Source organism: Scyliorhinus torazame, chromosome 2 (assembly GCF_047496885.1).
Source record: "Scyliorhinus torazame isolate Kashiwa2021f chromosome 2, sScyTor2.1, whole genome shotgun sequence".
Taxonomy (NCBI): Eukaryota; Metazoa; Chordata; class Chondrichthyes; order Carcharhiniformes; family Scyliorhinidae; genus Scyliorhinus; species Scyliorhinus torazame.
The window spans coordinates 268,934,165-268,953,990 of record NC_092708.1 but is presented as its reverse complement, the minus strand read 5'-3'; the positions used below and the strand labels follow the sequence as shown (position 1 = coordinate 268,953,990).

Genomic DNA, 19,826 nt, shown 5'->3' with positions numbered 1-19,826 from the left:
GTACTGGACTTGCCCGGGGGGGGGGGGGTGAAGGGAAACGGTTACCATGGAGACGCAGCAAGGCGTGGCGATGCGTCGGTGAGTGGTCAGTCGCGGTACTGGGAGCGATGACGGGATTGCACAGGAGCGGAAGTCCTGGGGGGAATTTTTGCAGTCGGTTTCCGGATTATGGAGCGAACGCGGCCCGCCCTGCAACAGGATAAAGGCGTCGCCCGTCCAACCCACAACAAATGGAAGAGCAGGTCGCAGAGACAGGTACTGGCAGGGATGGGATCGAAATCTGAGGGGAATGAGATCCAGCCTCGTTTATAATCAGCAGAAGTTGATAATCTGACAAGCGGCTGCTGCCAGACCTGCTGAATATTACCAACATTTTAAAAAATACTTCTAAAATCAAAGCTTGCCACGACCTGCCCTCTACTTAGCGATCTCATCTTCGCCCTGACTCGCCCCCTGCCAACCTCTGTATAGTGGAGCTCAGTCCTTTTCGTGGGTACCTCAAGTAACATTACAGCCGGCGTGGCACAGTGGTTAGCACTGCTGCCTCACACGTCAGGGACCCGGGTTCATCCTTGGGTGACTGGAGTTTGCATTTTCTCCCCGTGCCTGGATGGGTTTCCTCCCACAGTCCAAAGATGTGCAGGTTAGGTGGATTGGCTATGTTAAGTTGCCCCTTCGTGTCCAAAAAGATGTGTAGCTTAGATTAAGGGGTTAATGGGATAGGGCGGGGGAGTGAATTTGGGTGAAGTACTCATTCAGAGGTTTGGTGCAGACTCGATGGGCCGAAATAGCCTTCTGCACTGTAGGAATTTAATCATTCTATAATCCTGTCCACCCCGTCACTGGAAAAATGCATAGATCGATTCACAGAATCAAAGAATTTCATGGGAGGAGTACTGTTGGCCCATTAAGCCTGTGTGCCATCTTTTGTCTTTCCCACATTATCGTGTAAATTTTTCCCCTTCAAGTATTTGAGCAATTTTCTCTCAAAATATTGAATCTGCTGCCACCTCCCTTTCAGGTCGTGCATTCCAGATCATCATCTGCTGTGGAAAAAAGAGTGTTTCTTCATGTCACTTGTGGTTCTTTTCACAGTCACCTTAAATGTGTGCTCTCGTTACTGATCCTTCTGCCACTTATTTACTCTACCAATACTATTCCTGAACCTCCATCAACTCTCCTCTTCCCCTTCTCTGCTCTCAGGGGAACAAAGATGTGCAGGTTAGGTGGATTGGCCATGTTAAATTGTCCCTTAGTGTCCAAAGGTTAGGTGGGGTTACTGCGATTGGACAGGGGAATGGGCTTGGATGGGGTGCTCTTTCGGAGGGTCGGTGCAGACTCGATGGGTTGAACAGCCTCCTGCACTGTAGGGATTCTATGAATCCAGCTTTTCCAGATTCTCCACGTGATTCTCCACGTCTCTCTATTTAAATATCTTTGTGTCCACTCTATGACCCTGAAATCCCTCCGCCTAAAGTGTGACAACAGTTCCCTAATGCTACATGCAAATTCAGCCCTACCTGCATCAACCTTCATCAACCATAGGTCTTCTGATTTTGGTCTCTCCCATATTGTCTTTTACTGCTAGAAATATTTACTACATAACCAGACCTGTGTAACTTGAATTTTTCCTGTATCCGTTCACGTGCATGTTTTGGTTGCCGCTCAAGACAATGAGCCGCAATTTAACTTTTTATTTATTTTTCTACTTTTCCCTTCTATTCCTCCTAGACTGGTCTCCTGTCACCATGCCTTTAATTTCTCCCCTCTTAAATAATGTGCCCTCCCAAATCCCGACCCCACCCCACTCTTTGATCTTCCTGCCATTTACCATTGTTGGCCAAGCCTTCAGCTGCTAAGACCCCAAGTTCTGGAATTCCTTTCCTAATCCTCTCTATATGTCTCTCACTTCCTTTAGAATAGAATTCCTACAGTGCAGACGGAGGCTATTTGGCCCATCAAGTCTGCACCGGCCCTCTGAAAGAACACCCTACCAGGCCCAATTCCCCACCCTATCCCCATAACCCCACCTAGGGGCAATTTAGCCAGGCCAATCCACCAAACCTGTCCATCGTTGGACTGTGGGAGGAAACTGGAGCACCCGGAGGAAACCCACGCAGACACAGGAAGAATGTACAAACCCCACACAGACAGTCACCCGAGGTCGGAATCGAACCTGGGCCTCTGGCGCTGTGAAGCAGTAGTGCTAACCACAGCTGCCTCACGGCGCTGAGGACCTGGGTTTGATCCTGGACCCGGGTCACTGTCCGTGTGAAGTTTGTACATTCTCCGATATCTGCGTGGGTCTCATCTGGCCACACTAAATTGCCTCTTTTTAAAAAAAAAAAATGAATTGCATACTCTAAATTTATAAATAAATAAATAAAACCAACAAAAGCATTGATCCCAACAATGATCCTTGCTTGGACAATACCATTGTATACTTCCCTACAGTCTGAAAAACAACTGTTTACCACTTCTCCCTACACTCTGTCCCTTAGACAATTTAGTATCCATGCTGCCATGGACCCTTTAATCCCATGATCTTTAGTTTTGCTTAATTTTGACAACATCCTTTTCTGTAATGAAGACTCCATTTTTTGGAACAAAGACAGACAGACTTGCATTTCAACAGCACCCTTCATGATCCTGATGTCCCAAAGCACTTTGCAACCAATTAAGTATTTTTGAAGTATAATTACTCTTGTAATGCAGATAATGTGGCGACCAATTCATACACAGCAAGCGCTCACAAACAGCATGCCCACAAAGCAATATATTTTAGGGATGTTGACTGACGGATAAATATTGGCCAGAACATTCGAGATATAATAATAATCTTTATTGTCACAAGTAGGCTTACATTAATACTGCAATGAAGTTACTGTGAAAAGCCCCTAGTCGCCACACTCCGGCACCTGTTTGCGTACACTGAGGGAGAATTCAGAATGTCCAAATTACCTAACAGCACGTCTTTCGGAACTTGTGGGAGGAAACCCACGCAGACACAGGAAGAACGTGCAGACTTCACACAGGCAGTGACCCAAGCCGGGAATCGAACCTGGTACCCTAGAGCTGATAAGTAACAGTGCTACCCACTGTGCTATCGTGCTGACTTTCCTGATCTTCAAAATAGTGCCATAGGATCTTTTACACCTACCTGAAAGGGGAGACTGAGCTTCAGTGTCTCAGTCAAAAGCGCCACCTTTGACGCTGCAGCACTCCCTCCGTATTGCAAAATGATGCAAGAATTAATATTGAGTTAATGGGGGACTTTGATTATCCCAGTATAGACTGCAATAATAACAACATAAGGGGAAGGAATTCCTGAAATGTGTGCATTCCTGTGTCAGAATGTTTCCTGCCCAATGAAAAAGGAAGCAGTGCTGATCTATTTCTGGGAAATGAAGTGGGACAAGTGGAGAAAGTTAGTTGAAGCACCTTGATACGGGGTCAAGGGGCATGAAAGGGTTCACTCCCAAGTGGGAGCAGGAGTCATATTGACCTTTGGGGAGTTGACTATGTTATCATAGAATCATAGAATTTACAGTGCAGAAGGAGGCCATTCGGCCCATCGAGTCTGCATCGGCTCTTGGAAAGAGCACCCTACCCAAGGTCCACACTTCCACCCTTTCCCCATAACCCAGTAACCCCACCCAACACTAAGGGCAATTTTGGACACGAAGGTCCATTTAGCTTGGCCAATCCACCTAACCTGCACATCTTTGGACTGTGGGAGGAAACCGGAGCACCCGGAGGAAACCCACGCACACACTGGGAGAACGTGCAGACTCCACACACACACTGACCCAAGTCGGGAATCGAACCTGGGACCCTGGAGCTGTGAAGCAATTGTGCTAACCACAATGCTATCGTGCTGCCCGGTAGCATTGTAGACTGCGGTAGCAATCCCCCAAGGGGATTGTTTTAATTGAGCAGATGAGTGGTTGAGATTTACCTGTTGGGTTTTGAGTTCATAATTGGTTGTGTGTTTTATCATAGGTACTATCTGGTGGGACTGTCAGTCTTGTCTTAAGCAGACCTGGATGTGATCAGAGATTGGGGAAGTTGTAATTTTGTTTGGATTTACGCAGTTTTGCCATGGGGAACAGTGCCCTGAAAGCTCACCTGGAAACTGCACAGAAGACTGGCGTGTTCCAGCTCACAGGGAAAGGCCTGAATGAGGTGAGAAGCTGCAGTAAAATTAAGAGTTGTGACATTTGTATTGGATCCTTGAGCTGTGCTGTCTGCAGACTTAGTGATGTCTCGTCAAGTGGCCGAGGATTGTGTTTGTGTCCAAACCATGATTGCCAGCGGCATTGAACCCTGAATCTTGTCCCCTCCTATTCTTTCATACTTCACTGTAACAGTCACGGGAAGTAATGGAGAGCAACAACTCAAGACTGGTTCTTCCCTTCACAAAATGAGAAAAGAGCTGAGGCCAATTTGAGTGAGACACAATGTTCCTGTTCTATATGTATTTAACCACTGCATTTAAAATGAGGCCAGAATCAAAAGCTTTTGTCCGGGTTGAGTGGGATTAATTTATGGGAGGTTCTGCGGCGGTTCGGATTTGGGAAGGGCTTTATTGACTGGGTCAGGTTGCTGTACCAGGCTCCTGTGGCAAGTGTACGGACGAACAGGACGATTTTAGACTGCACCAGGGGACAAGACAGGGATGCCCCCTCTCCACACTGTTGTTCGCGCTAGCTATAGAGCCGCTGGCAATTGCTCGGAGAGCCTCAAGCGGCTGGTCCGGGGTGGGGTGGAGCACAGAGTCTCCCTGTATGCGGATGACCTGCTCCTGTATGTTTCAGATCCAATTGAGGGAATGGAAGAAATCATGGGAATTTTAGGCGAATGCAGCCGGTTTTCGGGGTATAAGCTTAAATGGGGAAGAGCGAGATGTTTGTGGTCCAGGCGAGGTGTCAGGAGAGGTGACTGGGGGAACTGCCGTTTAGATTGGGAGGGGACAGTTTCAGGTACCTAGGTATCCAGGTGGCGCAGGATTGGGACCGGCTACATAAATTGAACTTGGCCCGGTTGGTGGATCACATGAAAGATAATTTCCGGAGATGGGATGCGCTCCCGTTGTCTCTAGCTGGCAGAGTCCAAACGGTGAAAATGATGGTCCTCTCGAGATTCCTGTTTGTATTTCAATGTCTCCCCATATTCATTGGGGAGGGGGGGAGGGGGGGGGGGGGGGGGGGGGGTCGGCATGGGTGCGTATGGAGGCGGCTTCTTGCAAGGGCACAAGTTTTGGGGCGCTGGTAACTGCGCCGCTGCCGTTCCCGCCGGCGCAGTACTCCACCAGCCCCGTGGTGGTGGGGGCCTTGAGAGTCTGGGGCCAATGGAGGAGATATGTAGGAGCAGTGGGAGCATCGGTCTGGTCCGCAATCTGTATTAATCACCAGTTTGCCCCGGGCAGAGTGGAGGGGGGGGGTTCCAAATATGGCGGAGAGTGGGGATTGAGAGGATGGGGGACTTGTTTATAGAGGGGTGCTTTTCGAATATGAGGGCGCTGGAGGAGAAGTTTGCATTGGCGGGGAGAAACGAATTTCGATATGTGCAGGTGGGGGACTTTCTGCGTAAACTGATACCAACCTTCCCACTAAGGGGGATTCAGGACAGGGTAGTTTCCAGAGGATGGATAGGTGAGGGGAGTGTTTCTGACATTTACAAGGAACTTATGGGATCAGAGGAGACGCAGACCGAGGAGCTGAAGCGAGTGGGAGGAGGAGCTGGGGGGAGAGATAGAGGAGGGCCTTTGGGCGGACGCGTTGAGTAGAGTCAACGCGACCACAACTTGTTCCAGACTCAGCAGGATTCAATTCAAGGTCGTTCACCGGGCTCACGTGACAGTGGCCCGGATGAGCAGATTCTTTAGGGTGGAAGATAGATGTGCAAAATGTGCGGGAGGACCAGTGAATCATGTCCACATGTTCTGGGCATGTCCAAAGCTGAGGGGATTTTGGCAGGGGTTTGCTGACGTCATGTCCAAGGTATCCCAAACAAAGGTGGCATTGAGTCCAAAGGTGATGATTTTCGGGGTATCGCAGGATCCGGGAATCCAGGAGAAAAAGACAGACGTTCTGGCCTGATAGCGGAGGGTAATAATATCCGTGGAGGCGGATATTACTAGCCTGGAGGGACACAAAGCCCCCGAAGTCGGAGACCTGGCTATCGGACATGGCAGGCTTTCTCTGTCTGGAGAAAATTAAGTTCGCCTTGAGAGGGTCACTGTTAGGGTACGCCCGGAGGTGGCAACCGTTCATCGACTTCTTCACGGAGAATTAATCGTCAGTAGAGAGGGGGGTGGGGGTTAGGTTAATGTAGATTAGGGGGTTAATTAATGGTGGGACCTGTTGGGGAGGGAGGTGGTATTTGCTCTATGTTTATATTTTCATTTACATTGTTTATATTGCTGCTGTTACAATGCCAAAAAAATACCTCAATAAAATGTTTATTATAAAAAAAGGCCAGAATCACAAGTCACCAGTCAACGGCACATCGGACAGGAGGCCATTCAGCCCCTCGAGCCTATTCTGTCTCACAGATCATGGGTGATATTTATCTATTTATAAATTTAGAGTACCCAATTATTTATTTTTTTCCAATTAAGGGGCAATTTAGCATGGCCAATCCACCTAACCTGCACATATTTGGGTTGTGAGGGTGAAACCCATCAGACACGGGGAGAATGTGCAAACTCCACACGGACAGTGACCCAGGGCCGGAATTTGAACCCGGGTCCTTAGCGCCACAGTCTCCGTGTTAACCTTTGTTTTGTAGCCCTTAGTAACCTTACCTAAAACTAGCTATCCAGCTAACTGAGCTAAACCGGTCCCCTTAGTAACCGTACCTACCAAACTCTATCAATTTTGGTTTAGAAATTTTCAGGAGACCTGGCCCTAATTTGAAGGTTGTGTCTCCTTGATCTGGACTGGCCCCCCTGGAGGAAATAATCTGTCCATATCGACCCTTCAAAATTCTTTAACCATTTTGATCTCCATGATCAGATCAGCTCTTAATCTATGAGGGAATACAAATCTAGTCATTATGCTTCTAATTCTTGGGAACTGATTGTGAAAGTGATTGTTTCTTGTCCGTGATGTATTTCACTGATCTGAGGAATGTCAGTGGTTAAAGTGAGACACTTTTCATCTCAGCAACTTTAACACTCACTTCCATTCTCACTCCCCTTTAACATTCCCTCCCATTCCTACTTTGATTTCACTATTTTTGCCTCCTATGCTATTTCAATGAAGGTAAACACAAGATACAGGAACAGCCCTCATTAATCTGCTGAGCAAACTGCAGCACTTTGATATTAGAGTAGTGCTTACTTCAGTCCTTTAGTTGTTTTCCCAGGAGCAGGTATTTATGATGGACAAGGTCTTCCAGGGAAGGCATTTGGCTCATCGACCCTTGTTCAGTGTGAGGTGCAGGTGGGAGATTCAGGGGTTACCTTTTTTCTCCTCTAGTGTTCTTTAGAAGTTACTGATTTCTTGATTTGTTCTCTTAATATTTAGTTTCCCATGGACCTGCAGAGACTTGCATCGAGCCTAAGGACAATGGATCTTTCAGGAAACAAGATCGAAATCTTGCCTTCTGTCATTGGCCACTTCGTAGTTTTGAAGAGTTTGAATTTGAATAGTAATAAATTGGGTAAGACTCAATAAGCCATCAGTGGAACACAGCATACATCTTTGTTGATACCATTACATAGGACCACCCTGCCCCCTAAAGCATTTGATGCCTCCAGCTCACCAATTTTACAATCCTTTGTGCATTTACAAACGCACATTCCAAACTGCTCTCCATTTAGTTTTTTATTTTAATTGCTTCTCCTCCTGATGAGCATTTTTACAATTTCCCTTTTCTTCTCTCTCTCTTTCCTGCATTCATTGCCTCTTCTCTTTCTACTTCTCCATTATTGTTTCACTCCTCCCCAAAACACTAGTAAGGACACTGGTCTCAGCCTTGTTCATGTGAAGCCTGTCCAAGGTACTTCTGCCCCAGAACTATGTTCCTATGTTAATTGATCCCAATCCCAAGAATCTGAATTATCCTCACATGTACCCTGTGTCTTCAGCCCCTCTCCTGAATTGACCCACCCTGTCTCCACATTGATCCCAGTGTATCAGGAATCTAAGCCCTTCTCTTTCACAGCACATCCCCAGGTTCAGAATTACCCAGGAACATGCAGGTAGCTGGGTCCCTCACTGGTTAGCAGTTCTATCCGCTGAACAGATTTATTTTCATTAACGTGGCATTTTTCTCTATCAGCTGTTCTCCCCGAGGATGTGGGCAAGCTGAAGAAACTGGAGACTTTTCATCTAAACAGTAACTCACTGAAACAGCTTCCCTCTAGCTTTGGTCAGCTGGCAGCCCTGAAGACCCTGAATCTCTCTGGGAACCAGCTTCGTGAGTTCCCACTCCAGCTCTGCCGCCTCCGACACCTGGATGTAGTGGATCTGTCCAAGAACCGAATCCAGCGCCTTCCAGATGAATTGGAGCAGTTACAGGCCATTGAACTCAATGTTAACCAGAACCAGGTCTGTTACAGGTGTTGCTAATTTTCTCCTTGGTTTAATTGCTCTGTTTTATTACCTTTGCTCTTGAGTCGCCAGGTATCTTTATGATACCGCCACGTGGTTCAAGTCCGAGTAATGATCAATAATCCAATACACCGATTAGTAAGATTTAAATCAAAGCACATTTATTATACACAATAATCACTACTCATGCACAAATTCTACGTTTAAGCTACTTCTACAACTAACAGGCCTATACTTAGCTTTGGAACTGGCCCACCAGGTCAGGGGAAACAAATGGCCTTTCATATGGGTTCTGAGTCTGCGGGATTCGAAGTTGGTACAGATTGATAGCTAGGAGCGCCTATCTCGTAGTGAGCGTTGAAGTAAGACTTACAGTTTTGATCAGCTGCTGAAGAGCTGGAGAAGCGGTGGAGAATTGAACTTGGGCTCAATTCTTATAGTTCCCAGGGGCTTCCCGCCTTTCGGGGCGGACCCTGTATCTGGTCCCAAGTGATTGGACTTTGTCCCAATCGCTTGGTTCGATTTTCTCCAATGCTGGAGCGGTTCCCTGATCGATGGGCGGTCTTGAGGTGCTCGTTCACCTCCTTTTGTGTAGGCTTCTGCTGGCGCCGAAGAGTCTGGTTTTGCTTTGTGTGTCTAAATGTTGCTTATTGTTCCCGGGGATTGCTCATTGGTATGCAGGTGGCTGGTGTTTTGTTATGCTGATGGTTGCTGGTATCGATCTTGTCTGGCCTTTCCAGAGGTAAATACACAGCCAACCTGCAGCTGCTTGTTTTTGGCTTGTTGGCTGACTTTCCCATCAGCCTTTGTCGTTTGCCATTTTGAATCGGGAGTTGGCCATTTTAAGTGGCTACACAGACCAGCACTACACCGCTCATTAGTGCAAGAGGATGAACTGTGTGCTTTAATTGTGCATTGTATGAGCTGTGCGTATTAATGTACACTGAGCTGTTATTAATAGATGTGCATGCTACAGTTTGTGTACACTATTTGTACACCATGATCTGTATTGTTGTGCATAGTGTGAACTGTGTATGCTATTACTTGTGTACACTATGAATTGCATGCATTATTGACCATATTACAATCTGCATTATTTCTTGTTCTTGGTAGAAGCCAGTGCTGTGATCTATGTCTATTATTAGTTGAGTGCGATTGTCTTTGCATAGATAAAGCCAACATGTATTTGTAAAGGTTACATCATGTCTAATGAACCTAGTTGAATTTTGAAGGGTTACTGATGTTACAGACAAGGGATTGCCTATGAATATTATTTATATGGACTTTCAGAAGGCACTTGACAAGGTTCCACTTAAGATCCTAAGAGCAAAAACAATTGGAATTGAAGGCATTGGCTTGCATAGCGAATTGGTTCAGCGGGAAGACCCAGGAATTGGCAACTCAGCTTTTCACTTTTTTATAAATGATTGGGAAGGAGGAATAGAAAACCATTTTCATAGAATAGAATATCTACAACAGAAGGAGGCCATTCAGCCCATCAAGTCTACACCAGCCCTTGGAAAGGGCACCCTAGCCCCGTAACACAGTAACACTACCTAACCTTTTGAACACTATGGGGCAATTTAGCTTGGCCAATCTACCTAACCTGCACATCATTGGACTGTGCGAAAACCAGAACACTCGGAGGAAACCTACACAGACACGGGGAGAAAGTGCAAACTCCACACAGACAGTCACCCGAGGCCGGAATTGAACCAGGTCCCTGGAGCTGTGAGGAAGAAGTGCTAGCCACCGTGCCGCCAATATCCAAGAAAGATCAGAGCATTTTCTAAATGAAGAAAAACTAGGAACTAGGGATGAGCATAGAGAAAGAGATTTAGAGGTCCAAATACAGAGATCACTAAAAGCTAGTGGAAAAGTACTAATTGAGAGTTGGCCTTTATCACAAGAAGATTGGCATACAAGCAGTGGAAGTTATGGTACACTCTGGTTAGACCAACAGGAGTGCTGTGTTCAATTGTGGGCAATGTGTCTCAAGAAAGATATATTTGCCATGGAGCACAGATTCACTAAAAGGGTTCACTTAGCAGATCTGGTTGCATAGACTAGGCTGGTAACCATTGAAGTTTATCTTTTTTTAAAAATGTTACTTTTTAAATTTAGAGTATCCAATTCTTTTTTATCCAGTTAAGGGGCAATTTCGCGTGGCCAATTCACCTAGCCTGCGCATCCTTTTAGGTTGTGGGGGTGAGACCTACACAGACACTGGGAGAATGTGCAAACTCCACACAGACAGTGACCGGGGTCCTCAGTGCCGTGAGGCAGCAGTGTTAACCACTCTGCAACCCTCTAATTGAAGTATATCAGATGCTTAAAGGATTTGATAGGGTAGTTAGAAATAAACTTTTCCTCTGATGGGGAAGTCCAGAACAAGGGGGCACAATCTTAAAATTGGAGCTAGGTGTTCAGTGGTGATGTCAGGAAATATTTATTCACACAAAAAACTGTCTAATAAGGGGGGATATAAGTTGAAAATTTCAAAACAGAGATTGACAGATCTTTGTTAGGCAAGGGGATTAAGGGTTACAGATGGGTTAAGAGTCAAGATGCAAATCAGCCATGATTGCCAGAACAGATTTGAGGCTAGAGGAGCCCCAACGGAAGTTTTTCGAAGACAACCCGTGGGGGAAGGGAAAAGAGAGGTCCCTCTCCAACTTTTATGGACCGGACCAGAAGTGCAACGGCCAAAAAAGCGGCATTGGAGCAGCGGGAGAAGCGATGGGGGAAAAAAACAAAATGGCGGCGGCCGGGGACAAAGCGGAATGCGGGCCGGAGCTGCAGGAGTTCATCAAGCGCTGCTTCGAGGAGCTGCGCAAGGAGATGCTGGCGCCTATGCTGTCGGCAATTGAAGGACTAGGGATGACCCAGAAGGCCCACGAGGTAAAGATCCAGGAGGTACAGAAAAGAGTCAGTGAGAATGAGGACTAGCTCTTGGGCCTGGCGGTGAGAGTGGAGCAGCACGAGGCGCTACACAAGAGGTGGGCGGGAAGACTCGAAGACCTGGAGAACAGGTCGAGGAGAAAGAATCTGTGGATCCTGGGTCTCCCTGAAGGAGTGGAGGGGGCCGATGCCGGGGCATACGCGAGCACGATGCTCGGGGCGATGATGGGCGCGGAGGCCCCTTCGAGGGCGCTGGAGCTGGACGGGGCACACCGGGTGCTGGCGGGGAAGCCCAAGGCAAATGAGCCGCCAAGGGTGATGGTGGTGAGATTTCACCGGTTCACGGACAGAGAGAGGGTCCTGAAATGGGCCAAGAAGGAGCGGAGCAGCAAGTGGGACAATGCAGAGATCCGAATATACCCGGACTGGAGCACGGAGGTTGCAAAGCGGAGAGCGGGTTTCAACCGGGCCAAAGCGGTGTTGCACCGGAAAGGAGTGAAATTCGGAATGCTGCAGCCAGCGCGACTATGGGTCACATACAAGGACCAACACTATTATTTTGAAACGCCTGAAGAGGCGTGGACCTTTGTACAAGCCGAAAAGTTGGACTCTAACTGAGGGTTTGTGAGGGTGGGGGGGGATGTTTGAGGTTTGATGTGTGATGGTTGTTGTATATAGGGGGTCAATCACGCGCAGGAAATGGTACATGGGCTGGGGGACAGAAACAAGGCCGCGACAGGAGCTGCGCTAGAGGGGGCGGGGCGGGCTTTGGAAAGCGCGGGGGGTTTTCCCCGGGAAGAAAGGCAGGAAGGGGAACGAAGGAACGCATATTGATTGGGAGACTCCCACACTGGGAGGTCAATGGGACGGCGGGGGAAGCCGGGGTCAGCAGGTGTCAGCTGACTTACGGGAGTGATATGAGGGGAGCAAAAAAGCTAGACGGGTCTAGCGGGGAGGAGGGAAAGGGGGGGGGGGAAAGGTTGCTGCTGCACTGGCCGAAAGGGAATGGGACACAGAAGAGGTGGTCGGGACGGGGGTCCCCCGTCTGGGGGGTGAGGGAGGCGCGGGCACGGGACTGGCCCAGAAAAGGAGATGGCTAGTTGGGGGGGGGGGGGTCAGAGCCCCTCCAATCCGGCTGATAACGTGGAACGTGAGGGGCCGGAATGGGCCGGTGAAGCGGGCTCGAGTGTTCGCGCACTTGAAGGGACTGAAGGCAGACGTGGTCATGCTCCAAGAGACACACCTGAAGCTGGCGGACCAGGTCAGGTTAAGAAAGGGATGGGTAGGACAGGTATTCCACTCCAGACTGGACGCGAAGAATAGAGGGGTGGCAATATTGGTGGGAAAGCGGGTGTCATTTGAGGCCAAGGCTATCGTAGTGGATAATGGAGGGCGATATGTGATGGTGAGTGGTAGGTTGCAAGGGATGTGGGTGGTGTTGGTAAATGTATACGCCCCGAACTGGGATGATGCTGGATTCATGAAGCGCATGTTGGGACGCATTCCGGACCTGGAGATAGGAGGCCTGATAATGGGAGGGGACTTCAATACAATGTTGGATCCAGCACTAGACTGCTCCAAATCAAGGACTGGAAAGAGGCCGGCTGCGGCTAAGGTGCTTAGGGGGTTTATGGATCAGATGGGGGGAGTGGACCCATGGAGGCTTGCAAGACCGCAGGCCAGGGAATTTTCTTTTTTCTCCCATGTGCACAAAGCCTACTCCCGGATAGATTTTTTTGTTCTGGGCAGGGCGCTCATCCCGAGGGTGGAGGGGATGGAGTATTCGGCCATAGCCGTTTCGGACCACGCCCCGCACTGAGTGGAACTGGAGCTGGGAGAGGGACCAACGCCCGCTGTGGCGGCTGGATGTGGGACTGCTGGCAGATGAGGTGGTGTGTGGGAAGGTGAGGGCGTGTATCGAAAGGTACTTGGAGGCCAACGACAACGGGGAGGTGCGGGTGGGGGTGGTATGGGGGGCGGTGATCAGGGGAGAGCTAATCTCCATCTGGGCTCATAGGGAGAAGACAGAGGGCATGGAAAGGGAGAGGTTAGTGGGGGAGATTTTGAGAGTGGACAGGAGATACGCAGAGGCCCCGGAGGAAAGATTACTTGGGGAAAGACGACGGCTCCAGACGGAGTTTGACCTGTTGACCACAGGGAAGGCGGAGGCACAGTGGAGGAATGCGCAGGGGGCGACCTAAGAGTATGGGGAAAAGGCTAGTCGGATGCTGGCGCACCAGCTCCGTAAGAGGATGGCAGCGAGGGAAATAGGGGGAGTCAAAGATGGAAGGGGAGCCACGGTTCGGAGTGCGACGAAAATAAACGAGGTATTTAAGGCCTTCTATGAAGAGCTGTACAGATCCCAGCCCCCAGCGGGGGAAGAGGGGATGAGACGATTCCTAGACCAACTGAGATTCCCGAGGGTGGAGGAGCAGGAGGTGGCTGGTTTGGGGGCACCAATTGGGTTGGAGGAGCTGAGAAAGGGTTTGGGGAGTATGCAGGCGGGGAAGGCCCCAGGAACGGACGGGTTCCCGGTGGAGTTCTACAGGACGTACGTAGACCTGTTGGCCCCGCTACTAGTGAGGACCTTTAATGAGGCAAGAGAGGAGGGGACCCTGCCCCCGACAATTTCTTTGATCCTAAAGCGGGACAAGGACCCACTGCAATGTGGATCATACAGGCCAATCTCGCTCCTCAATGTGGATGCTAAGTTGCTGGCAAAAGTGCTGGCCACGAGGATCGAGGACTGTGTCCCGGGGGTGATCCGCGAGGACCAGACGGGATTCGTAAAGGGCAGGCAATTAAACACTAATGTGTGGCGGCTCTTAAACATGATAATGATGCCATCGGAGGAGGGAGAGGCGGAGATAGTGGCAGCTATGGACGCGGAGAAGGCCTTTGACCGAGTAGAGTGGGAGTACCTCTGGGAGGTGCTGCGTAGGTTTGGGTTCGGGGGAGGGTTTATCAGTTGGGTTGAGCTCCTTTACAGAGCCCCGGTGGCGGGTGTAGTGACGAACCGGCGGAGGTCGGAGTACTTTTGGCTGTACCGAGGAACGAGGCAGGGGTGCCCCCTGTTGTGTGCATTGGCGATCGAACCCTTGGCCATGTCATTGAGGGAGTCTAATAAATGGAGGGGGGTGGTCCGAGGGGGAGAAGAGCATCGGGTGTCGCTATATGCGGATGACCTGTTGCTGTACGTGGCAGATCCAATGGAGGGGATGGTGGAGGTCATGCAGACTCTAAGGGAGTTTGGGGAGTTTTCGGGCTATAAGCTCAATGTAGGGAAGAGTGAGCTCTTTGTGTTACAGGCAGGGGACCAAGAAAGAGGGATAGGGGACCAACCGCTGAGGGGGGCGGAGGGGAGCTTTCGGTATTTGGGGATCCAGATAGCCAGGAGTTGGGGGGCCCTACATAAACTGAATCTGACTAGGTTGGTGGAGCAAATGGAGGAGGACTTCAAAAGATGGGACATGTTACCGCTCTCGCTGGCGGGTAGAGGGCAGTCGGTCAAAACGGTGGTCCTTCCGAGGTTTCTGTTTGTGTTTCAGTGCCTTCCCATCGTGATCACCAAGGCCTTTTTCAAGAGAGTAGGTAGGAGTATAATGGGGTTTGTGTGGGCGAATAGAACCCCGAGGGTAAGGAGAGGGTTCCTGGAACGCAGTAGTGACCGAGGAGGGTTGGCGCTGCCAAACCTAGGGAGCTACTACTGGGCAGCAAATGTGGCGATGATCCGCAAGTGGGTGATGGAGGGAGAGGGGGCGGCATGGAAGAGGATGGAGATGGCGTCCTGCAAAGGAACGAGCCTGGGGGCATTGGTGACGGCACTGCTGCCGCTCTCGCCGACAAGGTACACCACGAGCCCAGTGGTGGCGGCAATGCTAAGGATCTGGGGCCAGTGGAGACGACACCGGGGTGCAATGGGAGCCTCGGTCTGGTCCCCGATCAGGGGTAACCACCGGTTTGTCCCGGGGAAGATGGACGGGGGGGCTCCAGAGCTGGCATCGTGCGGGGATTAGAAGAATGGGGGACCTGTTCATTGACGGGACGTTTGCGAGCCTAGGGGCACTGGAGGAGAAGTTTGAGATACCCCCGGGAAATGCCTTTAGATATATGCAGGTGAGGGCATTTGTGAGGCGACAGGTGAGGGAATTCCCGTTGCTCCCGGCACAAGAAATTCAAGACAGGGTGATCTCGGGTGTATGGGTCGGGGAGGGCAAGGTGTCGGCAATACACCAGGAGATGAAAGAAGAGGGGGAAGCGCTGGTAGAAGAGCTGAAGGGTAAATGGGAGGAGGAGCTGGGGGAGGAGATTGAGGTAGGTCTGTGGGCCGATGCCCTAGGTAGGGTTAATTCCTCCTCCTCGTGTGCCAGGCTCAGCCTGATACAATTTAAGGTGGTTCACAGAGCTCACTTGACGGGGGCGAGGTTGAGTAGGTTCTTTGGGTTAGAGGACAGATGTGGAAGGTGCTCAGGGAGCCCAGCGAACCATGTCCATATGTTTTGGTCATGCCCGGCACTGGAGGGGTTCTGGAGAGGAGTGGCGGGAGCAATATCTCAGGTGGTGAAAGTCCGGGTCAAGCCAAGCTGGGGGCTAGCAATATTTGGAGTAGTGGACAAGCCGGGGGTGCAGGAGGCGAAAGAGGCCGGCATTCTGGCCTTTGCGTCCCTAGTAGCCCGGCGAAGGATCTTGCTAATGTGGAAGGAGGCGAAGCCCCCTTGCCTGGAGGCCTGGATAAATGACATGGCTGGGTTCATAAAGCTGGAGAGGATTAAGTTAGCCTTGAGAGGGTCTGCGCAGGGGTTCTACAGGCGGTGGCAACCATTCCTAGACTATCTCGCGGAGCGTTAGAGGAAGGTCGGTCAGCAGCAGCAACCTGGGGGGGGGGGGGATTGCCTGGGAGGGTGGATGAGCAAGAGATAACATGAAGGGTTGGGGAAACTGGCACGTACGGGAGAGAGCCAGTGTACAAAGCTGTGTAAACACCATTTTGCCATGTACATATCTTGCTCTGCGCGATTTCTTGTTATTTTGTTCCGGGGGGGGGGGGGAGGTTATTGTTTGTAAGGGAGAAAAATTGTGTTAAAAAACTTTAATAAATATATTTTTTTAAAAAAAACAGATTTGAGGGTTTGAATGGCCTCTTGTAGCTAAAGGTTATCCAGTGTGTACATGTTTAGTTGCTCCCTGTATGAACTTAGTTGTGCACCGTTTGAGGAGTTTACATTATTAGTTGCTCTCAAAACAATATTGATCCCCGTAAATTAATTAGGCAACCAGTGTTTTTTCTCTCAAAAGCATAAATACAATTCAACTTATTGTACAAATTCATCTGTACAATGTTTCTTGTGGAAAAAATGCCATTAATTGGGTGTACACTGATTCAACAACCCATAGATGGAAGAGGTGTAGGTAGAATATATTCCAGAAGAGCAATATGTGTGCAGTATGAGGCCTGTGCACCACAAGTTTCTTGTTTTATAATTTAGTTTGAAGTTTAAAGTAACCATTTTATACTTTCAGGTCTCTCAGATTTCATCAAACATCTCCCTCGCTCCACGGCTGAAGGTTTTGCGGATCGAAGAGAACTGTTTAGAAATCTCCATGATTCCTGTCAGTATCCTGGTCGACTCTCAGATCTCCCTGCTGGCTGTTGAGGGAAATCTTTTTGAAATTAAGAATCTGCGAGATCTAGAGGGGTATGATAAGGTTGGTCACAGTGCGTGAAGGGGATGGATTGGTAGTGCCGCTGGGATAATCAACATCCGAAACGGAATAGGCAGGTTCATGCGTCTGGTGTAATAATGTCACTTCTGGCAAAGAATCCCATTTGAAACCCTGATAATATTCCTGGTGCTTGCGGCATGCTATGAAATTATATAATTTTAGTGATTGGTGCCATGACCAGGTTTCCACATATGCTGTACTTTCAGCACTGTCAGTGCTTACTTCCAAGTTCTCTACAGTGTACCAGGACAGAAACGGGTTCATTCAGTGTATACAAAAGTGTGTTTGCTTCATGAGCTATCCCCTCTCTCTATACATTTCTCCTGGAATCTCTGTAATCTTTCATAGAACTATAGAAATGATACAGCACAGAAGGGTGGCACTCAGCCACCTTGTCTAACTTCACGTTCCTGTATCCTTTTGATACCCAGTGTAATCCCACTCATCTAAATTGGCCAAAATAGGAATGTCAGATTTATGAGGAAAGGCTGAGGATATGAAGACGAAGGGTGCAATGATTATTGATTAAGAGGTAGTGTCCTGTTGATGTGAATCGCTTGGTGTAACTGGATCCACCGTGCTGCCTCACGGCGCCGAGGACCTGGGTTCAATCCGGCCACGGGTCACTGTCCACCTGGACTGAGTATAGGAGGAACGTCTTCACCCAAAGGGTTGTGAATCTATGGAATTCTTTGCCTAGTGAAGCAGTTGAGGCGCCTTCATTAAATGTTTTGAAGATAAAGATAGTTTTTTTTGAAGAATAAAGGGATTAAGGGTTATGGTGTTCGGGCCGGAAAGTGGAGCTGAGTCCACAAAAGATCAGCCATGATCTCATTGAATGGCGGAGCAGGCTCGAGGGGCCAGATGGCCTACTCCTGTTCCTAGTTCTTATGGAGTTTGCACATTCTCCCCGTGTCTGGGTGGGTCTCATCCCCACAACCCAAAAATGTGCAGGGTAGGTGGATTGGCCACACTAAATTGCCCCTTAATTGGGAAAACAAGATAAATTGGGCACTTTAATTTAAATTAAAGTAACCAAATCCACAGCAAACTCTGATTCCAGTGCTCACTCTAGAGTGGGGAAGGTAAGGGGAGGTTGCAGAAATTGGTTGGCAGGCTGAGATGGGGGAGAAGTATAAGGGCATGGTTCTGAGTGATTGTAAGGGTAGACCTGAGTAAGTCTTATGGGTGTGTGTGAAATTATTAACGTGGTAGTAGATTGAGCACGTGATGCAGTCTGATTGGTTTGGTGGTGGATTGAGCCCTTGCAACAGACCCGAGTGACTTGTGTTTCTCTTCCCTCAGTATATGGAACGTTTCACAGCAACAAAGAAGAAATTCTCTTGAAGATTTGAGGTCACTCGCTCAGCCCCGGACAATGGTCCATCTTATCTGGGCAGCTGGTTAAATGGTAGTAACTTGCAATAGACTGTATCGTGGAGTTCCAATCCCATTGAAGGCGACAGTGGAAGTAGTATGATGCGATGACAAGGGCCCCAGCACTGCCTGTATTCCAGTTTTTTTTGTGGGGGGTTAGTAAAACTGATATGCTGCCGTTAATCTATAAAATGCATTGTGCTTTAGTGTCTTTAAGCTGCTGTGAAAATCAGGACACAGTCCAGCCCACTCTTTAAAAAAAAAAATTTAGAGTACCCAATTCACTTTTTCCAATTAAGGGGCAATTTAATTTAGCATGGCCCATCCACCTAGCCTGCACATCTTTGGGTTGTGGGGGCGAGACCCATGCAAACACTGGGGGGGGGGGGGGGGGGGGGGAAGAGAAAATGTGCAAACTCCACACGGACAGTGACCCAGAGCAGGGATCGAACCTGGGACTTCAGCGCCGTGAGGCTGCAGGACTAACCCACCGTGCTGCCCTCAGTCCAGCTCACTCCTAACGGAATCGACTACCGTTGCACCTTGAATGAACAATAGCACTTTGCATATGACGTCCTAAGCTGGGACATGGGCTGGAATTAGGTTAGGGTAGGGAGATGGCTCAGGTAAATAGAAGATTCTTCGCTGTATTTCCTACTGTAAAACAGGAGCTCAGCTTGAAGATGTGACTTGCTGGCATAGAGACTGCTGCCTGGGATCAGAGCTGGTACCCATGTTGACTAGGCTCAGCATTCTTGGTTAACGTTGATGGTGCAGTCACAGCCCTTGTTCCAGCTTCTTGTCGGTGAGTTCTGACTCCATTCCATCCATCATTTCAAACAGCATTGTGTGTTGTATATATATATTATATATATAAATAAAGTACTTACAAATAAAATGCTTTCTTGTTAATTCTTTGTCCTCTTTTGGTTTGATGAGAGTGCGTAGCAGCAGGGAACTTTGAGGCAGCAAAGGTTTGCCCTGGCTCAGCATGAACAGGAAGACCAGCCAGATCAATCACCTCTTGTTTATGTAAGGGTCCCTCAAGACCATTTAGAGTGGCAGGAGGGGCAAAAAGGAACCTGGAATTAAGCTGCACAATGGTGGGGGGATAAATCACAGCAAGAATTGCCCACTGTGAAGTGGGAGCAATGTCCCTTATAATTGCACCAGAACAGATAGAAATAATTCAATCTTTCAGGAAAACTTCGAAAATATGGAGTAGAATAACCATCAGGAATACGTGCCAGAAATAAGCTGTAG

The 19,826-nt window shown here is 48.9% G+C and overlaps 1 protein-coding gene across 2 annotated transcripts; it reads left to right on the top strand.

The window, feature by feature from the left end:
• Positions 1–88: 88 nt before the first annotated feature.
• LOC140398432 (leucine-rich repeat-containing protein 57-like) lies at positions 89–18,755 on the top strand. 2 transcript variants are annotated; one of them, XM_072487111.1, is made up of 6 exons: positions 89–255; positions 4,003–4,185; positions 7,533–7,668; positions 8,290–8,558; positions 16,983–17,168; positions 18,492–18,755. In XM_072487111.1, the coding sequence occupies exons 2-6, from the start codon at positions 4,102–4,104 to the stop codon at positions 18,531–18,533; spliced, it is 717 nt and encodes a 238-aa protein (XP_072343212.1). In that variant the 5' UTR covers positions 89–255; positions 4,003–4,101; the 3' UTR covers positions 18,534–18,755. The 2 variants fall into 2 exon arrangements, with proteins under 2 accessions (XP_072343212.1, XP_072343223.1); XM_072487122.1 differs by having other exon boundaries at positions 110–255; positions 4,095–4,185.
• Positions 18,756–19,826: the final 1,071 nt, after the last annotated feature.

Bases quoted from the DNA above. Each gene is read 5' to 3' on its own strand.
- LOC140398432 (XM_072487111.1), top strand. From the start codon at position 4,102: ATGGGGAACAGTGCCCTGAAAGCTCACCTGGAAACTGCACAGAAGACT. The intron at 8,559-16,982 runs GTCTGTTACAGG...TTATACTTTCAG, and splicing joins TCAATGTTAACCAGAACCAG to GTCTCTCAGATTTCATCAAA. The intron at 17,169-18,491 runs GTTGGTCACAGT...CTCTTCCCTCAG, and splicing joins ATCTAGAGGGGTATGATAAG to TATATGGAACGTTTCACAGC.